We start from the raw sequence: 23,562 nt of genomic DNA on the forward strand, positions 1-23,562 counted from the left end.
CAGAAAGCCAGTAGTGTCAGGACAAGATGCCAAAAGGGCTTTGGACACAAATGATGAAGATTCATTGGTGACTCACTGTTGTCTGTCTATGGGATTGTGACAGAGGACGTGTTAAGAGGGCAGTAAAAATTGTGGAGGAGTCATACTCTTTTAAAAATTATATCTTTTGCAACATTTTATTCTGATAATATTACTTGCTTTCTTGATTGCTTATTGTCCACGTTTGTTAATCAGTTTCAATAGGATGCATTTTTATATTAAGACATGGAAATGGCTATAGGTCTCTTCTTCATAATTTTCTATTCTGTCAGTAGACGATGTGTGTGAATTTAGTACAGTTTATTAATGCCACAGAAAAAGTATCAAAGGTAAATTTACACTAAACAACCATCAGTCTTATATAAGACTCATAGAGAAGACAAAAGAGTTTGAGTCTGGAGTCATGGCTACATTGTTGTCAGAGCGTGGCTAACTTTCAGGGATATTTTTCTGTTAAGTCAACAAACTCCATTAAGGGGAAACTGTCCTAAAATGTCACAAAGTGATGACCACAAAATTATCATCCCATGTTTTCTCCTCTTTCTTAAGCCTCGAGTTATAAGATTATAAATAACCATGGACTCCCACCAATATCAAAATCTACAACTACTCAACACCAGCAAAATACTTCCCTTTGTCTTCTTTCTTTTGACTATCACAACAGTCCTTCAAACTGGCTGTATTGGGTTCTCCAGAGAAATAGAACAAATAAGATATGTGTGTCTATACACATCTATATCTATATATCTATATCTATCTATATATCTATCTACCTATCTATCAATTTATCTATCTATAGAAAAACAGAGATTTTCAAGAATTGCCTCATGCAATTGTGGGATTAGCAAGTCCAAAATCCACAGGGCTGGCCTGCAGGCTGGAGACCCAGGGAAGATATGATACTGCAGCTCAAGCCTGAAGTCGGTCTGAAGAAAGAATTCCCTCTACCTTGGAGGACCTCAGCTATTTTATTTTTCTTAAGGCCTTTAAACTGATTTCACGAGTCCCACCCACGTTATGTAAGCTAATTTGCTTTACTCAATGTCTACTTATTTAAATGTTAATCTAACCTAAAAAAATACTCTCACAGAAACATCTAGAATATAATTGACCCTTGAAAAACATAGGTTTGAACTGTGAGGGCCCACTTATACATGGATTTTCTTCTGCCTCTGTCACTCCTGAGACACAAAACTCACATCCTTTTTTTTCTCGCCCTTCTCAGCCTGCTCAATATGAAGACAATGGTGAAGATTTTATAATAATCCATTTCTACATAATGAATATTAAATATATTTTCTCCTCCTTATGATTTTCTTAGTAACATTTTCTTTTCTCTGACTTACTTTATTGTAAGAATACAGTATATAATACATATAACATACAAAATATGTGTTGACTATTTATATTATAGGTAAGACTTCCAGTCAACCATAGGCTATTAGTTACATTTGAGGGGAGTAAAAAGTAATACACAGATTTTTGGCTGTGCAAAGGAAAGGTGCCCCAAGTCCCTGTGCTATTCATGAATCAATTATAAGGTCTGACAAAGTATATGGTGTATTAGTCTGTTCTCACATTGCTAATAAAGACATATTCAAGACTGAGTAATTTATAAAGGAAAGAGGTTTAATTGACTCACAGTTCAGCATGGTGGGGGAGGCCTCAGGAAATCATGGTGAAAGGGGAAGCAAACACATTCTTCTTCAAGTGGAGCAGCAAAGAGAAGTCCTGAGCAAAAGGGGGGACAGCCCCTTATAAAACCATCAGATCACATGAGAACTCACTATCACGAGAACAGCAGCATAGGGGTAACTGTCCCCATGATTCAATTACTTCCCACCAGGTCCCTCCCAGGACACCTGGAGATTATAGAAACTACAATTCAAGATGAGATCGGGGTGGGGACACAGCCAACCCATATCATTTGGGTATTGTAGACCAGTCACATTTTCACATAAAGCTAATCACTACATTGACCTTCTTAAAAAAAGATGCTTAGAGGTCTTTACTGTGTTTTGCTAGAGCAGAGTATGAAAAGTTTCACATCCATTTTATTTTTGGTCCTCTTTTTTTCTTTTATTGCAAATTTTTGAAGATACCAGAGCTTCTATAAATGTCAAAAACCAGAAAATAAACAGTGTAATTATAGGTTCAATTGATGATACTAACTAGTGTGACTTGGCTGTCAAATGCACACTCTTGTTGATGACATAATTATTTAAAATATAATTGGACGATGAAATATTTCTTTAAGTATAATCATGTTCTGCCCTATAGTAGGTTTTATAGACACAGTTGTAACAGTTATTTCTTCAAATTCACCATATTTTACTAACATAATCTGCAATATAGACTAGTGGTTGACATATAATATATCATTGGAAGAATAAGCCCTTGAACTTATAATTTTACTTTTATTAGTTTGTAGCCTTGAAACATCAAAGACATTAATAATCAAAATCCCCAGCACTTGGATAGGTAATCACTTGGTTACTTTTCTTAGTTGTTTGCTTTACTCTGGGTACAAAATGGAAACAGTAATGAACAAATAATCTTTAAGTACTCTTTGACCACGGTAGTGTGATGACATGTTGCTTGTTGAGAAAATCTTCCTCCTCCTCATCTGTACTGCTCTCAGAAAGTGACAGCAAAGACTGAATTTTGGTATCTCTTCCAGAACAGCTGAAAATACATAACAAGATCAATACACAATATACAGAACCAGGTTTCAACTCTTCATTTATCTTCTGATCAATACTACATACATTGGAGTTGCTGGAGGCAAGCAGATGTGAGGGGGCTGTATCAGACTGGGGCCATAATTTTCAATGTGCCCAATATACCAAGCCTCCTTTTAATGAGAAATTCTCATCATTCTCCCTCTCCCAAGAAATACAGCCACAGTGCAATCAAGGAGAGACTTTATGGTCTCTGATTGTGTCTTTTGTTGATGATTCAGAGGCACTTTAGAAACCTGCAGAGCCTCAGGGTCATCATTAAGAACATTCATCATCACATTGGCTGTTTAATAGAATCCCAGTGAATAGACTGCCAGATAAATCACCTCTTTTGTGTACTGTAAATTAGGACTATGTAGATAGCCAGTCAAGATATGCTGAAGCAAAAATTAATGACGGCATTTGTTTGTTATTTTATTTTGTTGCATTTTATTGGTGGCAGCAGGGGGCACCTTATTCTGTTAGTAAGGTCCCCTTATATTTTTAGTATTGAATGTCATTTGTTTTATGAATGATGAGAATACTTGTAGGTGTAGTTTGTTTTTAATGATTTATCTAAGGGAAGAAAATATCAATCTTATATTGATCCTTTAAACAAATATAAATGATAATAGAAATGCAAAAATCCAGGCTGAGTGCAGTGGCCTGAGTAGTCCCAGCTGTTTAAGTGGCTGAAGCAGGATAGCCTGAGCCCAGGAGTTTCAGACCTACCTAGGCAACATGTTGATACCCTGTCTTAAAAAATTTTTTTAAAAGAGAAAGAAATGCAAAAACCAAGAACAACAACTCAATGATTTCCTCTTCCAGAAAGAATAAGAAACTCTTGATTCCCTTTTTACTGCAGTATCAGATTTCAATTAAATTTCAATCAAAGAAATTTACAATACAAATAACTTATTTTATACTTATTTTAGTCTTTCTAGAAGAAATCCTGCTCCTTCTTCAAGGAATTGCAGTGTGTCAATAATAGACTGAAACAATAGACTACTTTTCTGAAACATTTACTAGTATAACCTACATTCCTTGTAAGCTGATCTGACCATCCCTAAATGTATTTTATGTGAGGAAAGAATGATATCATACAAATTAAAATATGTTATTGTTAGTTTTCTAGACTTGATTTCAAGAAAGAAACTTACTATTTGATTCTAAAAACCTTATTCACATTGGGTAGGATTCTATTAATACAAAGTATTGACATTTATTAGGTTAATTAATTCAAGTAAGGCCATTGTTTTTCAATATAATAAGAAATGCTGAAGGATTATTATATTCCAAATATCTTTTCATTTTTATGATACATATTGTACAGTAGAGAATGATCTCTTCACATTAAAGTAACAACTTTATAAGCCTTTTACTAAATCTCGATAATAGATCAGCAAAGGACCCAAACATTCTATAAAGAATGATCATATAAAGTATACACATGAGGACAATCTTTCTATATATAATAAAGATAACTAGTTGGAGCTTGTCAAAATTTTACTACATACTATATTAATATATAAACTGCAGGCTTAACTTACCTCAATTCCTCAACTCCACAGGGACCCCTCACATGTGAGGTCTTAAGGAAATCTGTGGAAATCTGACTTATATTCAGTGATTGGCTGCTGAAATCTGGGAACTCTTCTGAGGTTAAGCTGTAAAGCTTTTCTGAAGTATCTGAAATATTTTATTTCATGCATTGTCAAAACATAAATTCAAGAAACAAATATACAGCATATGGTGCTGAATGTTTACCCAGAGTAAATTACAGGCAATACAAAGAAGGTCAGCATAGATTTTTAATTATTCCTCAATTTTCTAATGTTTGTGAGGTAAGTTTGATTTGAGATTCCAAATTGGGGCATGGGTAGCAAGTCATTTTTATCATATTGATTTGTAAATATACATTACATTTACAACATGTGTCAAATGTCCTGAGACCTCATAAAATTTCAAAAAAAAATCAAATGACCCCCCTTTAAAGCTAGAATATTTTGCAGCCACTCAACCTGTTGGACATTTTGTTATCTTTTTTCTTATAAGAAATAAAAGCTTTACTCCCACCACACAGTCTAAGGGAAAGATTAGCCTTGGCAAAGTTGCTCTTTCTTTTTTGACTTCCTTGCTTTGTTTGAGTAGATAATAACTGTTCATATTTGAAAGCAGAGAAGACTTAAATTTTTCTTTTCATGAAGCTGGCTTATGATTTAGCCTAGCTAAGGACAAATACTGCAAGTTAAACAAACAAAATCTTTAGGCAAATGTATCTTCATATAAACTACCAAAAATTCAAGTATGTAACTAAATATCATTGTATATTAGAAAGGCTACAATGCCTTCTTTTTTCACTGCCGAAATTATAATGAGCCATCTAACTTACACATAAAGTTATATACTATGATGACTGTTAAAACTGTCAAAATTACTGGTTGCTATTCTTCCCTTTTTTTTTTTAGACAGAATTTCGGTCTTGTTGCCTGGGCTGGAGTGCAATGGTGTGATCTTGGCTCACCGCAACCTCCGCCTCCTGGGTTCAAATGATTCTCTTGCCTCAGTCTCCCAAGTAGCTGGGATTACAGGCATGTGCCACCACACCCGGCTAATTTTGTATTTTTAGTAGAGACGGGGTTTCTCCATGTTGGTCAGGCTGCTCTCGAACTCCTGACCTCGTGATCTGCCCACCTCGGCCATCCAAAGCCCTTTACTTTTATGAGAGGACCAAATAAACCTCCTCCTGGTCACAGGAACCAAACATCAACATACAAGTGTTCTACAGTGGACTTGACTTTTTTTTTTTTTTTTTTTTTGGTGGTTAGTATCAACTTGACATTTTTGAGCAAATAGAGATTTCCCTACTGAAAGTAAATCAGATTATTCCCACTGAAAAATAGACCTCAATAAATTTACACATGGAAGTGTCCCTAAAATTGTTTAGCCCAGTGACTTTGAAATCATGATGCATGGGTACATTCAATAAGCTTAGGATTTGGTTCCTGCTCCCACCATACCCTCAGCAATCAGGACTTTACCTGATCTAAATTTAGGGGCTCTATATAAGATTAATTTTGAAAAAGACAAAAGATTTTTTAGTTAAAATTTTTTAAACCTCCTAATTACTTCCATCTTCACTTAGAGATCAGGGAATTATGGGCCCATGAAGAACTAATAACTTGCTGAAAGTCACACGGCCATATAGTGGAAGAGCTGAAACTAGAACTAATCTCTGGTAGCTCACCAATATTGTAAATCACTCTGTTCCAGAATCTAATTCTTTAGCTTTAAGCTATTATCTTCTCTCCTATTTTTCCGTATGGCAAAAGAAGACCCAAGGCACCTTTACATGTCCTAATGAAAGGGAATGCTCCCACAAGAAAGCAGTAAATTCAGGATTTGGAACTGGTAGAATTACAGTACTGAAACCCAACAGCAATGCTTTGATCTAAAGAATACCAGCAGGTGAGATATCCAAACTCTATTACACATTTGAGCTAACTGAATGAGCATAAAGCTGTTCCGAGTTGTGCAAATAGAATGAGTCTATTTTTCTAGAACTATTTATTCTCAAAATTATATTTCAGAATACCTGTAAAGTTAACAGGAACAAAGGTAATACCACTTGATTTTAGGTAACAGAAAAATCAAGGCAGAGAAAAACAAAACTGCTCATAACAACCCTATTGTAGGTTAGTGTTAAACTCAACAGGTCAATTGTACAAAAATCTGTCTGCTGATTTTTCTAATTCAGCACCAGGTAAGACAGGATTAACATTTATATTAGAAAATTTACAACTGGCAAGTCAGTTGATTGTTGAGAAATAAATTATAGTTAAACCTTTTCTATTCCTGGAGTAAGAGTACCTTCTCTGATCATTGAGGAATCTCTTTAAAAATAATAGCAATTAGACTAAGGAGAAAAAATAGATAAAATATAGAGTTCTAAGGTGCATTTCTAAAACTGAAGTCATTTAAAACACATACATAAAACTATATTCCATAAATACATAAGCACTTAAATGAAATAAAACACTAAAGAAAGAAATATAAAAACTTCAAAGAATGAGAACCAATCAGAGAGGATATTTCCCAATAAGGAACAACAACAACAACTCTAAAGGACTATCTAGAATACTACATATCTACATCCTAATATTAAAGACAGTGTGGGCCGGGCGCGGTGGCTCATGCCTGTAATCCCAGCACTCTGGGAGGCCGAGGCGGGCGGATCACGAGGTCAGGAGATCAAGACCATCCTGGCCCACACAGTGAAACCCCGTCTCTACTAAAAATACAAAAAATTAGCCGGGCGTGGTAGCGGACCCGGGAGGCAGAGCTTGCAGTGAGTCGAGATCGCACCACTGCACTCCAGCCTGGGCTACAAAGCCCTATTTCTAACCTATTTCTAACACTTTAGCCTTCCTTAATTTTTATTCTTTCCATCTTCTCTCCCCTCTGCACTATGTCTTGTTTATTTCTCCTTTTCCTAATCTCTCCATGCTTGCATCCCTTTACCTTCACTCTGCCCACACCCTCCCCTTCTTAAGTGGTGATATGGTTTGGATTTGTGTCCCCACCCAAATCTCATGTCAAATTATAATCCCCAATGTTGGAGGAGGGGTCTAATGAATGGTGACATGATCATGGGAAAAGACTTCCTCCTTGCTGTTCTCGTGATAGAGAGTTCTCATGAGATCTGGTTGTTTAAAAGTGTGTAGCACCTCTCATCCACCCCTTCCTCCTGCTCTGGCCATGTGAAGATGTGCCTGCTTCCCCTTCTACCATGATTATAAGTTTCCTGAGGCCTCCACAGCCATGCTTCCCGTGGACTCTGCAAAACTGAGCCAATTAAACTTCTTTTTTTTTTTATAAGTTACCCAATCTCAGGTATTTCTTATAGCAGTGTGAGAATTAACTAATACAAGTGATTACAAAATTGATTTGAAGTAAAGATTTCAAATTATTTATGTGGCATTGTTATACAGTGGCAAGACAAAGAAATGTGGGAGTAGCTTTGCCTGGGGTTGTGCCTTGCCTCTGCTATACATTTGGGGGAGACCATGGGCAATTACTGCATTGCCCAGAGCCTCAGTTATTGAATATGAAGAAAGGAAATTAAGAGTAGCATCTGCCCCATCTACTTCACCAAATAGCTGGTAAGATCAAATGGAGCAATATCACATATAAAAGCAACCAGTAATTATTATTACTGATTAAATGGTGTCATATTCCTTTTATTAACTTTTAAATATGTTTTCACTTCTATGTGCACCCAATTTGTTTTCTGCAATTCAAAGACACACTAAAGCAAAAAGACTGTCATTCTATCTCTTTGTAATTTGGCTGCCTTTTCAAGGATTATCTAGTTAATTTGTGAACTATAAATCCTGATTAGATTAGCACTTTTACAGTTTAATACATTACTTAATGGTCAACCTATGAACAGAGACTCCAGTTACTCAGAAAGCCACTGCCTCACTGTTTTATTTCACTGACAGTATGGCCTATTGTCTAGTATCTGGTGCATTTTTATTATTTCTTATGTAAGAAAAAGTGCTTCCATCTCTTTTACTTGGCTCAGTTAATTACCTGTGAAGTCATACAAACACAAGATTGTTGTGGGAACTTAAAGACCATGAAGATTCTTAAACCACAAATCAGATTGAGTTTGAAACAAATAAATCATTTTTAACTATTGAAGAAGTAAATGCTTTAAAGTGCATTATTACTAATACTTTTTCACAATGTGTATTTCCTAAATTTCTTCAGGCTACAGCAACATCCAAAAACTGACAAAGTGTCTTTATAAGTAAGTTATACCAATATGTTAAGCTCATTAAGGAAGTAGTTATAATGTTATTTATATAAAGCTATTTGTGGAAGGAATAGTAAGTGGCATGAACTACAGCTAACTATAATCCTCAAAGCAATACAGATGATAACTAGTTCTAGAATGGAAACAGCTTTTAGAGTTTATTAAAAATTGGGTTTACCAAGAACATCTTACTGTATGTAGGAAGTGATACGGAAGTACGGCAGGGAAGTGCTGGATAGAGAAAGGCAGGTCCCTGGCTAAGGCTCCACACCACAGACCGAGGTGAGGACAGGCACTCCTGCTTTTGTGCACAAATGTTGCATTTTTCAAGACCACCCTGGCCCACCACATCCCCATCCTGGGCCTATAAAAACCTGAGACACTAGCAGGCAGACACACAGGTGGCCAGATGTTGAGAGCAGCATATCAGCTGAAGAAGACACAAGTGGTTGGACGGCAAGAGGACGTCAAGGGGTCATGCTGGCAAAAGAGCACACTGACAGACTCTGGCACACTGGCAGCCCATCAACCAGCGGGTTGAGGTGGAGTTTGGCTAGTGCAGTCGGAGGAGAGCTGGGGCCACCGAGCAGCCTAACTCTAGGGGAAAACCATCTCCCTTCTCGCTTCCCCATCAGCGGAGAGCTACTTCCACTCAATAAAACTTTGCACTCATTCTCAAAGACCACGTGTGATCCAATTCTTCTGGGACACCAAGGCAAGAACCCAGGATACAGAAAGTCCTCTGTCCTTGTGACAAGCTAGAGGGTCTAATTGAGCTGGTTAACACAAGCCACCTACAGAGGGCAAACTAAAAGATCACCCTGTAACACATGCCCACTGGGGTTTCAAGAGCTGTAAACATTCACCCCTAGACACTGTCGTAAGTGTCTATCTGTATGATCCCCGAGAGGTTAGAGCAGTGGGGCACTGAAGAAGCAAGCCACACCCTCATTGCATGCCCTGCAAGGGGGACTAGGGAACCTTTCCCATTTCAAATGGGAGCTCTGCCAGGATCCTGGAAGATGAGTGTGAATGAATGTGAAACTGTCAGGTATGCCTCTCTTCCAAAACCTCCCACTTCTCTCTTTCCTGCGGGTAAGAAGCTCTGTTTCCCTTCAAAACTCTGCCCTTACCAGCCAGTCAAAATCCCCAGACTTCGTATCTTTTCCCTCTCATATGGTTTGAAATGGCTTTTATCTCTTTCTTTATAATGTTAAGAGTTTTGCTACAGGCTATGGCAATGTTACTAAGTAAAACGAGCATTAGGTTCAGCCATCAAAGGTGCAAATCAGATCAATTTTTCCTAGAGGTGTCATGTATGCCTCCACCTTAACAGCCACAGGCACACACGGCTCAGGGCACCTCTTCTTACCCTTTCCCCTCCCAGCTTGGGTGCCTAGGCATGCCAGCAGCAGGCAAAGGCCAAGCCCAACAGCCACGAGTGGGTATGGGACAAAGCTGCAACGGTAACCATGACCCCACAGGGTCAACGAATGGGTGCTTCTCACCCACCATGCTAATGGAACCTTTCCTTCCCTGGCCAAGGAATTCAGCCTAGTCTGAAATCGGGTAAAAATATAAGGATTAGAGGGGTCCAGTTGTACTAAGCAAGGGGTTCTTCCCCCAGAATCTTCCCCCTTTTCCTCTTAAACTGTTTTTCTTTTCTTTTTTTTTTCCTTTTCTAAGTGAGAGGCGTCCCCCACCACCAACTCTGTTTCTAATAGGGAAGTTAACAGAGTAATGGCCCCTGCTGACTGATAACTGCAAATTCGACAGGGCACATTTGAGACACTCTAAACAGATATAAACAGCCTCTAAAATACCTTTTCAGTCCCAAACTGGACTCCAAGCTTCAGGCTGAGGCCCTAGAAAGAAAAACAAGGTTTGAAGGATTCAAAGCCAGGCAACAGGTATAATGTAAATGGGCAGAACCAATTCCTACCAACTAAACCCCCCACCTCATGGAAGGAGGCCATGCTTCATGGCATAAACAGGCTCAGGAAACTCAAGGTTTACTGAAAGCAGGGAGAAATGGGGGCAAAGGTGAGGGTGGTTAATTCCTATTCTTCAGGTTTTCCCTGCTTCGTGGGTACATACTGCATCAGTATCCATGGCCAGCACCTGCCAAGGTCATCGGGGCTCAGGGATAAGCAGTGGAGAGTGAAAGGAGGACATTCATTTTCTGAGTCTTTGTTGAAAGAAGAAAGGGAATGAGGGACACCTCTATTCACTGTCTTTCAGAATGGGCAACCAGTTATTTTCACCACCCTCAGCTTATACTCCTCTGGAGTGTATTCTGAACCACTGGGACTGCCTCGAGCCTCAGAATCTGGAGGAAAAGTGCCTCTTAGCCCTCTGCAAAAAGGTTTGGCCAAATTATGATTTACAGGAAAGAGTGGCTTGGCCTCAGGAAGGAACCATTCATTTCTATACCATCTGGCATTTGGAACTTTTCTATAGACGTGAGGACAGATGGTCTGAGGCCCCATAAGTGTAGGCTTTCTATAGCTTGCAAGGCAATCCAGACCTTTGCTGACAGAGTAGGATTGCCCTCCTGTTTGGCATCTCAGGGAAGGTTGCAAGGGGCAAGGTCAAGCAACTAAAAATATGAGTCCCAGGGGCAACCCCAGCAGAGGATCCAGCTACCTCTGACCCTGTTACTCGGGGTCCACCCAGACCACCCTATACAGCTTCAGCTTCCCACCTGCCTCCTCCTAAAAATCTTTGCTCTAGACAAACTCCAGTCTCACTCTTAACCCTCCAACAAATGCCCAGTAAATTTGGGCCTAGTAAGGTCCAGGTCCCCTTCTCCCTATAGGACGTAAAGCAAATTAAGGGGGATCTTGGCAAGTTTTCAGATGACCCTGATAGATAAATAGAGCCTTTCCAGAATTACACCCAAATATTTGAACTCTCCTGGAGAGAAGTTATGTTACTTTTGAATCAAACCCCCATGGACACTCAGAAGCAGGCTGCTCTGTCAGCAGCGGAGAGATTTGGGGATAAGCTTTCTTTCATATATAGCGTCAGAGAAGGGGGTGAATATTATCCAACTGGAAGAGAAGCAATACCAGTAAATAATCCTAAATGGGATCCCAGTGATGAGATGGAAGACTGGAAAAGGAGACAGTTTCAGGTGTGCATAATGGAGGGCTTACGTAGGACTAAGACTAAGCCTCTCAATTATATTAAGTTGTCCATGATCGACTAAGGATTTGATGAAAATCCCACTGCCTTCCTGGAAAGGCTAAGAGCGGCCTTGACAAAGCACACCTCTATCTCCTGATTCACTCGAGAACAGCTAATCCTAAAAGATAAATGTATTACCCAGGTAGCTCCTGACATCAGGAGGAAGTTGCAAAAATGGGCCCTGGGACCAGATAGTACATTAGAGGACCTCCTGAAAGTGGCCACCTTGGTCTTTTATAATAGAGACAGGAGGCCTAAAAAAGCGAGAGGAGATGCAGGAAACAGATAAAAGCTTTGATGACCACCATGTAAGCCCACAAACCCCAAAATTCCCAGGATGTGCCTGCTAACTGCTAAAAGATACGGCAAGAACAGTTATTTCTCTTCTAAAGTTTTAACCGCTCCCATAAAATGTTTAATTTCTTTCACCAGGGTGAAACAGCTCAGGGTAGAATGTTGCTGTTAGTATATTTCACTTCTTATCTCTGTAATCTCTGGCACTAAATTCTTTCCTTGTATAATACACATGTTTAACCCATGCATACTTAACCTTATAAAACTTTTTTTTTTTTTACTCTCAAGCCTAGAAGCCATCAAAATCCAAATGGTCAACCGGAGCCTCGAAAGATGGCTCCCCTTGTCTAGGAACCCTTAGACCTCTAGGAGTCTGACTGCCATTTTCCCCAGAACAATGCCCCCTGTCAGCAGGAAGCAGCTAAAACAGGTCATTGTCCATATTCTAAAGGTAGTTAAATGTACATCTTCAGAGGGGAGAATGATACCAGAGGGGTCGAGGAAGTGCTGAGTAGAGAAAGGCCAGGACCCTGGCTAGGGCTCCACTCCCTTGGACCTAGGTGACGACAGGCACTCCTGCTTTCATGCCCAAATGTTGCATTTTCCAAGACCACTCTGGCCCACCATGCTCTCATTCTGGGCCTATAAAAACCTGAGACCCGAGTGGAAAGACACACAGGCAGCCTGATGTCAAGAGGAGTACATCAGCGGAAAAAGACACAAGTAGCTGGATAGCGAGAGGATGTTGAGGCAGCACACTGGCAAAAGAGCACACCGACAGAAACCAGCACACCAGCAGGCCACTGACCAGCAGGCCACTGACCAGCAGGATGGGGTGGAGTTCGGCCAGAGCAGCTGGAGGAGAGCTGGGGCTGCTGAGTGGCCCAACTCCAGGGGAACACCATCTCCCTTCTGGCTCCCCCAGTGGTGGTGAGCTACTTCTACTCAATAAAACTTTGCACTCATTCTCCAAGACCACGTGTGGTCCGATTCTTCTGGTACCCCAAGGCAAGAACCTGGGATACAGAAAGCCCTCCATCCTTGTGACAAGGTAGAGGGTCTAATTGAGCTGGTTAACACAAGCCACCTATAGATGGCAAACTAAAACGGCATCCTGTAACACACACCCACCGGGGCCTTAGCATCTGTAAACATTCACCCCTAGACACTCTCGTGGAGTCGGAGCCCCACAGTTGGCCTGTCTGTATGCTCCCTAGAGGTTTGAGCAGTGGGGTACTGAAGAACGGAGCCACACCCCCATCGCACGCCCTGTGAGGGGGACAGGGGATCCTTTCCGGTATCAAAAGCACTACCTATTGGTTTCTTATATAACTTAACAGTTTTCTGAGGACTTACTATGTGCTAGGCACTGTTAATTGTGTGTGTGGAGAGAGAGATAAGTTTTCATAAATATAATATCTCATATATATAATTTTAATTAATGATCAAATAATTTTATTAGATAGGTTCTATTATTATGCTCATCATTCAATATGGAATCTGATGCAATGACAGATTAAGGAAGTAATTTGCCCAATATTATGAAGCTAGTAAGTGGTGGTTTCGTTTCAAACCACACGCCCTGACAGGGGAACCTGGTTATCAACCAGTCTGCTTTCTGTCTCTTGTCTCTCGATTCATCATGGTGTTGTGCCTGCAACACACACACACACACACACACACACACACACACACACACCTCTGTCCATGCTAGGTACTTCTAGAATGGCACTCTGATATCAGCCACAGCAATCAGAATCCAAGGAGAAACTGTTTCCTTAAACACCTCTGCCCTTCTCAGGTACTTCTAGAATGGCAGTCTGATATCAGCCACAGCAATTTGAATCAAAGGAGAAACTGTTTACCTAATGGAGTTATTTTCTGTCTTATTCTCCCAGCTCCTTAACATGGTTGTTTTTCATAGAACTTAGAAAGAAGAAGTGGATGCATCCTAGAAATAGCAGAAAACAAGTCAGAGAGGTTGCTGTACACAATAATGCAGCTTTCACAGAGATTTGAACATATTTACATTTATATAAGCATCCAGTGGTGTGGAGGTGTATGTCTGAGAGCAAACCTCATGAAGTTTTTCCAGACTGCACCATGAGTAGTGAAAGGTGAATGGAATTGTTCTGCTCATTGACGCAAAACAGGGTAAAAAGGCCTTGTGCAGAGTCAGTGACTTTTCTACAATGAAGCCTTATGTCACTGTAGCACTTGTCACCTCGCTGACTGTTGGGTTGATTAGCCTGATATGTCATCCTCTTCCTTTCTCAGAGTGACCGTATTCATGAACAGTGCACTCATACAAAGCCAATCTTCCCAACAGAAAAAAAAAAAAAAAGTCCATGTCTGGGTTAAGTGTGAAAGTGGTTGCCTGCTGCTGTTGGACCATCAGCAAAGCCCTGGCAGTTCACAGGCTACCAAGTGTGTGCTTGCTTTTGTATATAAAAAGTTATGTGTTCTAGTGAAAATACTGATGTTAGTGTATGAGAAAATAAGTGACACAGGAAAAAACTGAAGCACATAGGAACAAAGATAATTTTTAAAAATGGAAAAGCTGGAATGGCTGAAAAAAAGACTAGTGTTTGTACACTATTGCATTTCATTTGTAAATAATAAAATGTATCAATTTTTAAAATTACAAAGCTCTTTTTAAAATTAAAAACTGTATGGTTGTCCTTTTAGATCCAGTTCAGACTTCACATACTTTATTTCAGAATTGGCCTGTAATATAATAATTATCTCTAGGAAGATTTATGTTTGATTTTTAATAATTCAAGCAAGGTAAATGAATGATGGGTAAATATGGATTATTGACTTTTTTTCCTCTAACCCCTATTAAATAAATAGAAAAAGCAGAATAATAAAAATAAAATCATAAAAGGAGCTAAACAAAGGGATACAATTGACATAATAACTTTGAGAAGAGTCAACCAAATAAAATTTATTGAGGTGTGGCTGGGTGTTATTCCAATACACAGTGTGTGCCCAACACACAGACACCAAATGAGGAATAGGAAAGAGACAGTCATAAAAAGAACAGGCTAGTCTCACCAATACCATGTCAATAGGGAGAAAAGTAGGTGAAAAGAAGTAAGGAGGAGACATCTGAAATCCTTATTAAAGCCGGCTAATCATCTATCTGAAAAATCTTAGCAGAGACAAGAAAATTGCAAATCTGAAGGTTTCCCCACAGAGACAGCACACAGGAAACCAGGTCGATAAAAATTTGTCATTTAATAAAATCCAGAAAAAGACAAGAAAGCCCAGATCTTTCAACAGAGAAAGCTGAGCTCCCCAGTCCTATCCTCCTCCCCATGCCTTGGAGCTAGCAGGATACAGAAGAGTACAATACAGAACCTGCAAACAGTAGCTCCACAGAAAAGACTGAGAGAGCTCAGTAAGAGTGAAGAGAATTTCAGGAAGAATTTAGTTTCACTATATCAGAAAAGATGGAAGATAGGAACAAAGCCATTCACAATAAGCATAGGCAAGTGAAATCCAAAGAAATGACACAACTAGATATATAAACAAACTAGTATCTTTAGCATGTAACGGGTGAAAAAAATAAAAAACATAAAATTTGGTAGAAAACATAGATCAGGACCATAAGATTTTCCACAAGTCCTTTGGCTACAAAAGAAGTAATGAAAGCAAACTTTTTGAAAAGAGCAAAATTAACCTCAAAGATGGAGCAACAACATGACAGGCATCAAAGGAAAACTAATTAAATGGTCACCTGTTCCTGGATTGGATCCTATACCAGAAAAAAACAAGCTGTAACAAACACCAATGGGGTAGTTTTAAAAAATTAATATGCCATGTGGATTCAAAAATCACATTGTATCTTGTAATGTGAGCTTCCTGATTTTGATCATTGTGCTATGGTTATATAAGAGAAAGCAGTTTTTCTGGGACACGCACACTGACATATTTTTTTGTAAAGTGTTACAATGTTTTTAACTTCCTCTCACTGTTCAGAACAAAAGGAGGTACAAAAGGAGGGTGTGTATGTGCATGTGTCTGCACACGTGTGTGTATGCAAATAGGACAAAACATAGCTAGTGAACCGGGTACAGTATATTTGGGGGAAGAGTTCTTTGTACTATACTTGTATTTTGCAAATTTTCTGTTTTAACTTATATCAAAATAGAAAACCACCAAAAAATGTCAAAGAAAAAGTTACAACATCTTTAGAGAATGACTTTTTAAAAAGTCAAGTGATAAAGAGTGCACTATAACTAGGTAAAAATTAAAATCCTGACATATAGACAAGCTTCAGATAATGATAGCAAATACAAAGGGAAATTAAAAACTAGCTAAAACAATTGAAGAAATATAAGTAATAGTTTTTTAAAGAGGCACCAACATAAAGAAAATAGGGTTCTCAGCAGGAGAAAGCCTAATGGAACAGAAAAGCAATTCAAAGATATAAAAACAGAAAATTTCTTTGAAAATAACGGGTAATGTACTCTACAGACAAAGAGAGAACCCTGTGTTTAAAAAAAATGCTGAATTATTGACACTAAAACAAAATCCTGGACCAGTTACTGACTTTCAAGGATTAAGAAAAATTTCTCCAAGCATTCAGTCAGGAAAGAAGCCTGTCACATGTGTGTGTGTGTGAAAGAGAGAGAGAGAATGAGAGAGAGAGAGAAAGAGAGAGAGAGACAGAGAGAGAGAGAGAGAGAGACAGAGAATCTAGGAGGCTTCTGATTACTTCACAGCATTCGGAGCCAGAAAATGGCAAATCATTATATACAAGGTTTAAGACAAAGGTGACCAAATGATATTATCCTCAGCCAATTTGCCATCTAAATAGAAATGTAGCAGGTATTCTCAAATATAAAGAAAACTCAGGTAATAAAACTTCTATAAATTCTACCTGCAGGGAAAAATTATTTGATAATTAAACTGAACCAAACAAAAGTTTAATGAAAAAAACTGTGATAAAGGGCTAACTAGCACCATATTCAGGGTCAGACGACAACAGGAAAATGTCTACTACATACAGAGGAAAGGAAACTGTGACCTACTAAATACATCTAATGTGCCATTCGGCAATAAGACAAAAAACAGACATTATCATGAATGCTATAATAAAACCATCAAGAGATGAAATCAAGATAAAAGGCTCAGGATTGGGAAGTCATAGAAGAAATGCTGGTACTAAACATTTAATCCATATTGATTTTCACTAAGAAAAAAATAAAAGGAAAACTTAACAAAACAAGAAACTATAACTACAACAAGGGATGTATTCAGTATGATCTAGATTAGCATGTGGTTTTAAAAAATAAACAAATGAGCCCTCATCTTTTATTATAGGGAATTATTACTATCTGAAACTAAAGCATATAGTTAGAAATGGCCTCCATTACTCTTTATTTTTACCTTTTCTCTCAATTTTTAAATTTATTTTTAATTTTTGTGAGTACAAAGTAGGTATATATATTTATGGGGTACATGAGATATTTTGATACAGGCATGCAATGTGTGATAACTAAATCATGAAAAATTTGGAACACATCTCCCCAGGCATTACGCTTTTGTGTTTCAAACAATCCAATTATATTCTCTAGTTATTTTTAAATGTACAATTAAATTATAATTGACTATAGTCTCTGGGTTGTTCTATCTGACACTAAGTCTTATTCATTCTTTCTATTTTCAGTAGCCATTAAGCATTCCCACCACTCCACCCACACTCCCCACTATACTTCCTAGCCTCTGGTAACCATTCTTCTATTTTCTATCTCCATGAGTTTAATTGTTTTGATGTTTAGATCCCACAAATAAGTGATAACATGCAAAGTTCGTCTTGCTGTGCCTGGCTTATTTCACTTGACAAAACAATCTCCAGTGCCATCCATGTTGTCGCAAATGACAGAATCTTATCCTCTTTTATGATTGAATAATACTTCATTATGTATATGTGCCACATTTTCTTTATCCATTCATCTGTTAATGAATACTTAGGTTACATCAAAATCTTGGCCATTGTGAACAGTGCTGTAACAAACATAAGAGGGCAGATATCTCTTGGATATATGGGTTTCTTTTTTTACTTTTTAAATTTTTGTGGGCACATAGTAGGTGTATATATTTATGGGGTACATGAAATGTTTTGATATAGACATGCAATGTGAAATAAGCACATCATGGAGAATGGAGTATCCATCCCTTCAAGCACTTATTATTTGTAACTCAAATAATAACATTCTTTAAGTTATTTTAAAATGTACAATTAAAGTTATTATTGACTATAGTAACCCTGTTGTGCTATCAAATAGCAGGTCTTATTTATTATTTCTAACTATTTTTTGGACCCATTAACCATCCCACCTCCACCCCACCCCACCCCACCCCACCCCACCCCACCACCCTTTCAAGCCTCTGGTAATTATCCTTCTATTTTCTATCTCAATGAGTTCAATTGTTTTGATTTTTAGATCCCACAAATAAGCAAGAACGTGCTATAATTGTCTTTGTGTGCCTAGCTTATTTAACTTAATGTAATGATCTCCAGCTCCATCCAAGTTGCTGCAAATGACTGGATCTCATTCTCTTTTATGGCTGAATGGTACTCCATTGTGTATATGTATCACATTTTATTTTCCATTCATCTGTTGATGGACCCTTAGGTTGCTTCTGAATCTTAGCTATTGTGAACAGTACTGCAACAAACATAAGAATGCAGATATCTCTTCAATATACTGATTTCCTTTCTTTTGGGTATACACCCAGCAGTGGGATTAATGGGTCGTATTGTAGCTCTATTTTTAATTTTTTAAGGAACTTCCAAACTGTTCTCCATAGTGTTTGAACTAACTTATGTTCCCATCAACAGTGTACAAGGGTTCCCTTTTCTCCACATGCTTGCAAGCAGACTTTATTGCCTGTCTTTTGTATAAAAATTTTATTTGTGTCTATTACAAATGGAATTAGTTTTTTATTTCTTTTTCAGATTGTTCACTGTTGGCATATAGTAATGCTAGTGATTTTTGTATGTTGATTTTGTATCCTGCAACTTACTGAATATGTTCATCAGTTCTAACAGTATTTTGGTGGTCTTCAGGTTTTTCCAAATTTAACATCATTTATCCACAAACAAGGATTATTTAATTTCTTCCTTTCCGATTTGGATGCCCTTTACTTCTTTATCTTTTTTAATTGCTCTAAAACATACAGTACTATGTTGATTAACAGTGGTGGAAGTAGGCATCTTTGTCATGTTCCAGGTTTAAGAGGGCAAGCTTTTAGGTTCTCCCTATTCAGTTTAATACTAGCTGTGGGTCTGTCATAGATGGCTTTTATTATGTTAAGACCTTCTATACCCAGTTTTTTAAAGGTTTTCATCATGGAGGGACGTTAACTTTATCAAATGGTTTTTCAGCATCAATTTAAATGATCATATGGTTATTGTCCTTTATTCTGTTGATATGATGTATCACATTGATTATGGCCATTCTTTCAGGAGGTGGTATCACACTGTGGTTTTGATTTGCATTTACCTGATCATTAGTGATATTGAGCATTTTTTCATATGTTTGTTGGCCATTTGTGTATCTTCTTTTGAGCGTTGTCTATTCATGTCCTTAGCACACTTTTTGAAGGGATTTTTTTTTTCTACTGATTTGTTTGAGTTCATTGTAGATTCTGGATATTAGTCCTTTGTCACACGTATAGATTGTGAAGATTTTCTCCCACTCTGTGGGATATCTGTTTGCTCTTCTGACTGTTCCTTCTGCTGTGCAAAAACTCTTTAGTTTAATTAGGTCTCAGCTATTTATCTTTGTTTTCATTGCATTTGCTTTTGGGTTCTTGGTCATGAAATGCTTGCCTAAGCCAATGTCTAGAAGGGTTTTTCCAATATCCCCAGTGGGTTTTGATTATGGCTATAATCATAAAACAGTAGATGTTGGCATGGATGCGTTGAACAGGGAACACTTCTACACTGCTGGTGGGAATGTAAACTAGTACAGCCACTATGGAAAACAGTGTGAAGATTCCTTTAAGAACCAAAAGTAGAACTACCATTTGATCCAGAAATCCCACTACTGGGTATCAATCTTCTAGGGTTATTACAGTTTCCCATCCTAGATTTAAGTTCTTAATCCATTTTGATTTGATTTTTGTGTAAGGTGAGAAATGAGGATCCAGTTTTATTCTCCAACATGTGGCTAGCCAATTATCCCAGCACCATTTGTTGAAAAGGGTGACAGTGATAGTTTGCCTTCGTCTTTACTGATTTGGATGCCCTTTGTTTCTTTCTGTTGTCTTATTACTCTGGCTAGGACTTCAGCACTATGTTGAAGAAGAGTGGTAAGAGTAGACATCCTGGTCTTGTTCCACTTCTCAGAGGAAATGCTTTCAACTTTTCCCCAGATGGCTTTTATTACATTAAGGTATGTCCCTTGTTTGCTGATTTTGCTGAGAGTTTTAATCATAAAGGGATGCTGGATTTTGTTGAATGCTTTTTCTCCATCTATTGAAATGATCACGTGATTTTTGTTTTAATTCTGTGTATGTGGTGCATCACATTTATTGACTTGATTATGGCAAACCATCCCTCCATCCCTGGTATAAAATCTATTTGATCAAGGTGGATTATCTTTTTGATATATTGTTGGATTTGATTAGCTAGTATTTTGTTAAGGATTTTAGCGTCTATGTTCATCAAGGATATCAGTCTGTAGTTTTCTTTTTTGGTTATGTCCTTTCCTGGTTTTGATATTAGGGTGATGCTGGCTTCATAGAATGAACTAGAGAGGGTTGCTTCTTTCTCTATCTTGTGGAAGAGTGGCAAAAGGATTGGTACCAATTCTTCTTCAAATGTCTGGTAGAATTCTGCTGTGAATCCATCTGGTCATGGACCCTTTTTTTTTGATAATTTTTAAATTACCATTTCAATCTCACTGCTTGTTATTGATCTGTTCAGGGTATCTAATTCTTCCTGATTTAAGCTAAGAGGGTTATATTTTTCCAGGAATTTATCCATGTATTCTAGGTTTTCTAGTTTATGTGGGTAAAGCTGTTCTTAGCAGCCTTGAATGATCTTTTGTATTTCAGTGGTGTCAGTTGTAATATCTCCTGTTTCATTTCTTAGTGAGGTTATTTGGATTTTCTCTCTTCTTTTCTTGGTTAATGTCGTTAATGGTCTATCAATTTTATTTATCTTTTCGAAGAACCAGCTGTTTGTTTCATTTATCTTTTGTATTTTGTTCATTTGTTTCAATTTCATTTAGTTCTGCTCTGATCTTGGTTATTTCCTTTCTTCTGCTGGGTTTGGGTTTGGTTTGTTCCTGTTTCCTTAGTTCCTTGAGGTGTGACCTTAGAATGTCAGTTTGTGCTCTTTCAGTCTTTTTGATATTCAGGGCTATGAACTTTCCTCTTAGCACCACCTTTGCCTTACCCCAGAGGTTTTGATACGTTGTGTCATTATTGTCTTTGAAGAATTTTTAAATTTCTACCTTGATTTCATTTTTAACCCAGTGCTCACTCAGGAGCAGTTATTTAATTTCCATGTATTTGTATGGTTTTGAAGATTGCTTTTGGAGTTGATTTCCAGTTTTATTCCACTGTGGTCAGAGAGTGCTTGATATAATTTCAATTTTTAAAAAATTTATTGAGGCTCATTTTATGGCCTATTTTGCTTTTTAACTTGTATTTTTGTTTTATAAGTCCTGTGTGAATTAAGCTTTAAACAGGTTCTGTTTTGATGTGTTTCTAGGATTTGTTTCAAGATTTAGAGCTCTTTTTAGCAGTTCTTATAGTGGTGGCTTGGTAATGGTGAATTCTCTCAGCATTTGTTTGTCTGAAAAAGATTGTATCTTTCCTTCATATATGATGCTTAGTTTCACTGGATACAAAATTCTTGTCTGGTAATTGTTTTGTTTGAGAAGGCTGAAGATAGGGCGCCAATCCCTCCTAGCTTATAGGGTTTCTGCTGAGAAATCTGCTGTTAATCTGATAGGTTTTCCTTTATAGGTTACCTGGTGCTTCTGTCTTACAGCTCTTAAGATTCTTCCCTTTGTCTCAACTTTGGATAACCTCATGACAATGTACCTAGGTGAAGATCTTTTTGCAGTGAATTTCCCAGGTGTTCTTTCTGCTTCTTGTATTTGGATGTCTAGGTCTCTAGGAAGGCCGGGAAGTTTTCCTCGATTATTCCCCAAACACATTTTTCAAGCTCTTAGAATTCTCTTCTTCCTCAGGAACACCAATTATTCTTAGGTTTAGTTGTTTAACATAATCTCAGACTTCTTGGAGGCTTTGTTCATATTTTCTTATTCCTTTCGCTTTGTCTTTGTTGGATTGAGTTAATTTAAAGACCTTGTCTTTGAGCTTCAAATTTCTTCTACTTGTTCAACTCTATTGCTGAGATTTTCCAGAGGATTTTGCATTTCTAAAAGTGTGTCCAAAGTTTTCTGAGTTTTTTATTGTTTTGTCTTTAAGCTATCTACGTCCTTGAATATTTCTCCCTTCACTTCTTGTATCATATTTTGAATTTCCTTGCATTAGGCTTCGCATTTCTCTGGTTCCTCCCTGATTAGCTTAATAACTGATCCCCTGAATTCTTTTTCAGGTAAATCAGGGATTTCTTCTTGGCTTGGATCAATTGCTGGTGAGCATGTGTGTTTTCTGGGGGGTGTTGAAGAGCCTTGTTTTCTCATATTACCAGGGAAGGTTTTCTGGTTCCTTCTCATTTGGGTAGGCTCTGTCAGAGGGAAGGTCTAGGGCTAAAGCCTGTTGTTCAGATTCTTTTGTCCCACAGGGTGTTCCCTTGATGTAGTACTCTCCCCCTATTCCTATGGATGTGGATTCCTCTGAGCTGAACTGTAGTGATTGTTGTCTCTCTTCCGGGTCTAGCCACCCAGCGAGTCTACCTGGCTCTGGACTGGTACTGGGTGTTGTCTGCCCAGCATCCTGTGATGTGAACCATCTATGGGTCTCTCAGCCATGGATACCAGCACCTGTTCCAGTGGAGGTGGCGGAGGGGTGCAATGGACTCTGTGAGGTTCTTAGCTTTGGTAGTTTAATGCTCTATTTTTGTACTGGTTGGCCTCCTGCCAGGAGGTGGTGCTTTCCAGAGATCATCAGGTGTGGTAGTATGGGGGAGGAACTGGCGGTGGTCGGGGCCCTAGAACACCCAAGATTATATGCCATTTGTCTTCCACTACTAGGGTGGGTAGGAAAGGACCATCAGGTGGGGGTGGGGCTAGGCGTGTCTGAGCTCAGACTGTCCTTGGGCAGGTCTTGCTGCAGCTGCTGTGGGGAATAGGAGTGAGGGTCTCAGTTCACTGGAGTTGTGTACCTAGAAGGATTATGGCTGCCTCTGCTGAGTCATGCAGGTTGTCAGGGAAGTGGGAGAAAGCCAGCAGTCACAAGCCTCATCCAGCTCCCACACAAACTGAAGGGCCTGTCTCACTCCCACCATGCCCCACCACCCAACAGCCCTCACACCCAGATCATTTCCAGGTGTGGAGCTATATG

At 38.4% G+C, this 23,562-nt stretch overlaps 1 protein-coding gene across 8 annotated transcripts in view; it reads right to left on the bottom strand.

Moving 5' to 3' along the window:
- Nucleotides 1-2,436: 2,436 nt before the first annotated feature.
- Nucleotides 2,437-23,562, bottom strand: part of ZBBX (zinc finger B-box domain containing) — a 140,451-nt gene continuing 119,325 nt past the window's right edge. For 6 of the 8 annotated variants that reach the window (XM_055381777.2, XM_019024832.3, XM_055381779.2 and 3 more), the window contains 2 exons: nt 4,310-4,448; nt 2,437-2,724 (listed from right to left, as the gene is read on the bottom strand). In XM_055381777.2, the coding sequence (XP_055237752.2) occupies nt 2,598-2,724; nt 4,310-4,448 (266 nt within the window). In that variant the 3' untranslated portion in view covers nt 2,437-2,597. Of the gene's footprint in view, nt 2,725-4,309; nt 4,449-10,403; nt 10,446-13,928; nt 14,015-23,562 lie in introns of those variants that run through there. The other 2 variants (XR_008678154.2, XM_055381780.2) reach the window with 2 other exon arrangements.

The sequence above is a fragment of the Gorilla gorilla genome, chromosome 2 (genome assembly GCF_029281585.2).
Source record: "Gorilla gorilla gorilla isolate KB3781 chromosome 2, NHGRI_mGorGor1-v2.1_pri, whole genome shotgun sequence".
Classification (NCBI taxonomy): Eukaryota; Metazoa; Chordata; class Mammalia; order Primates; family Hominidae; genus Gorilla; species Gorilla gorilla.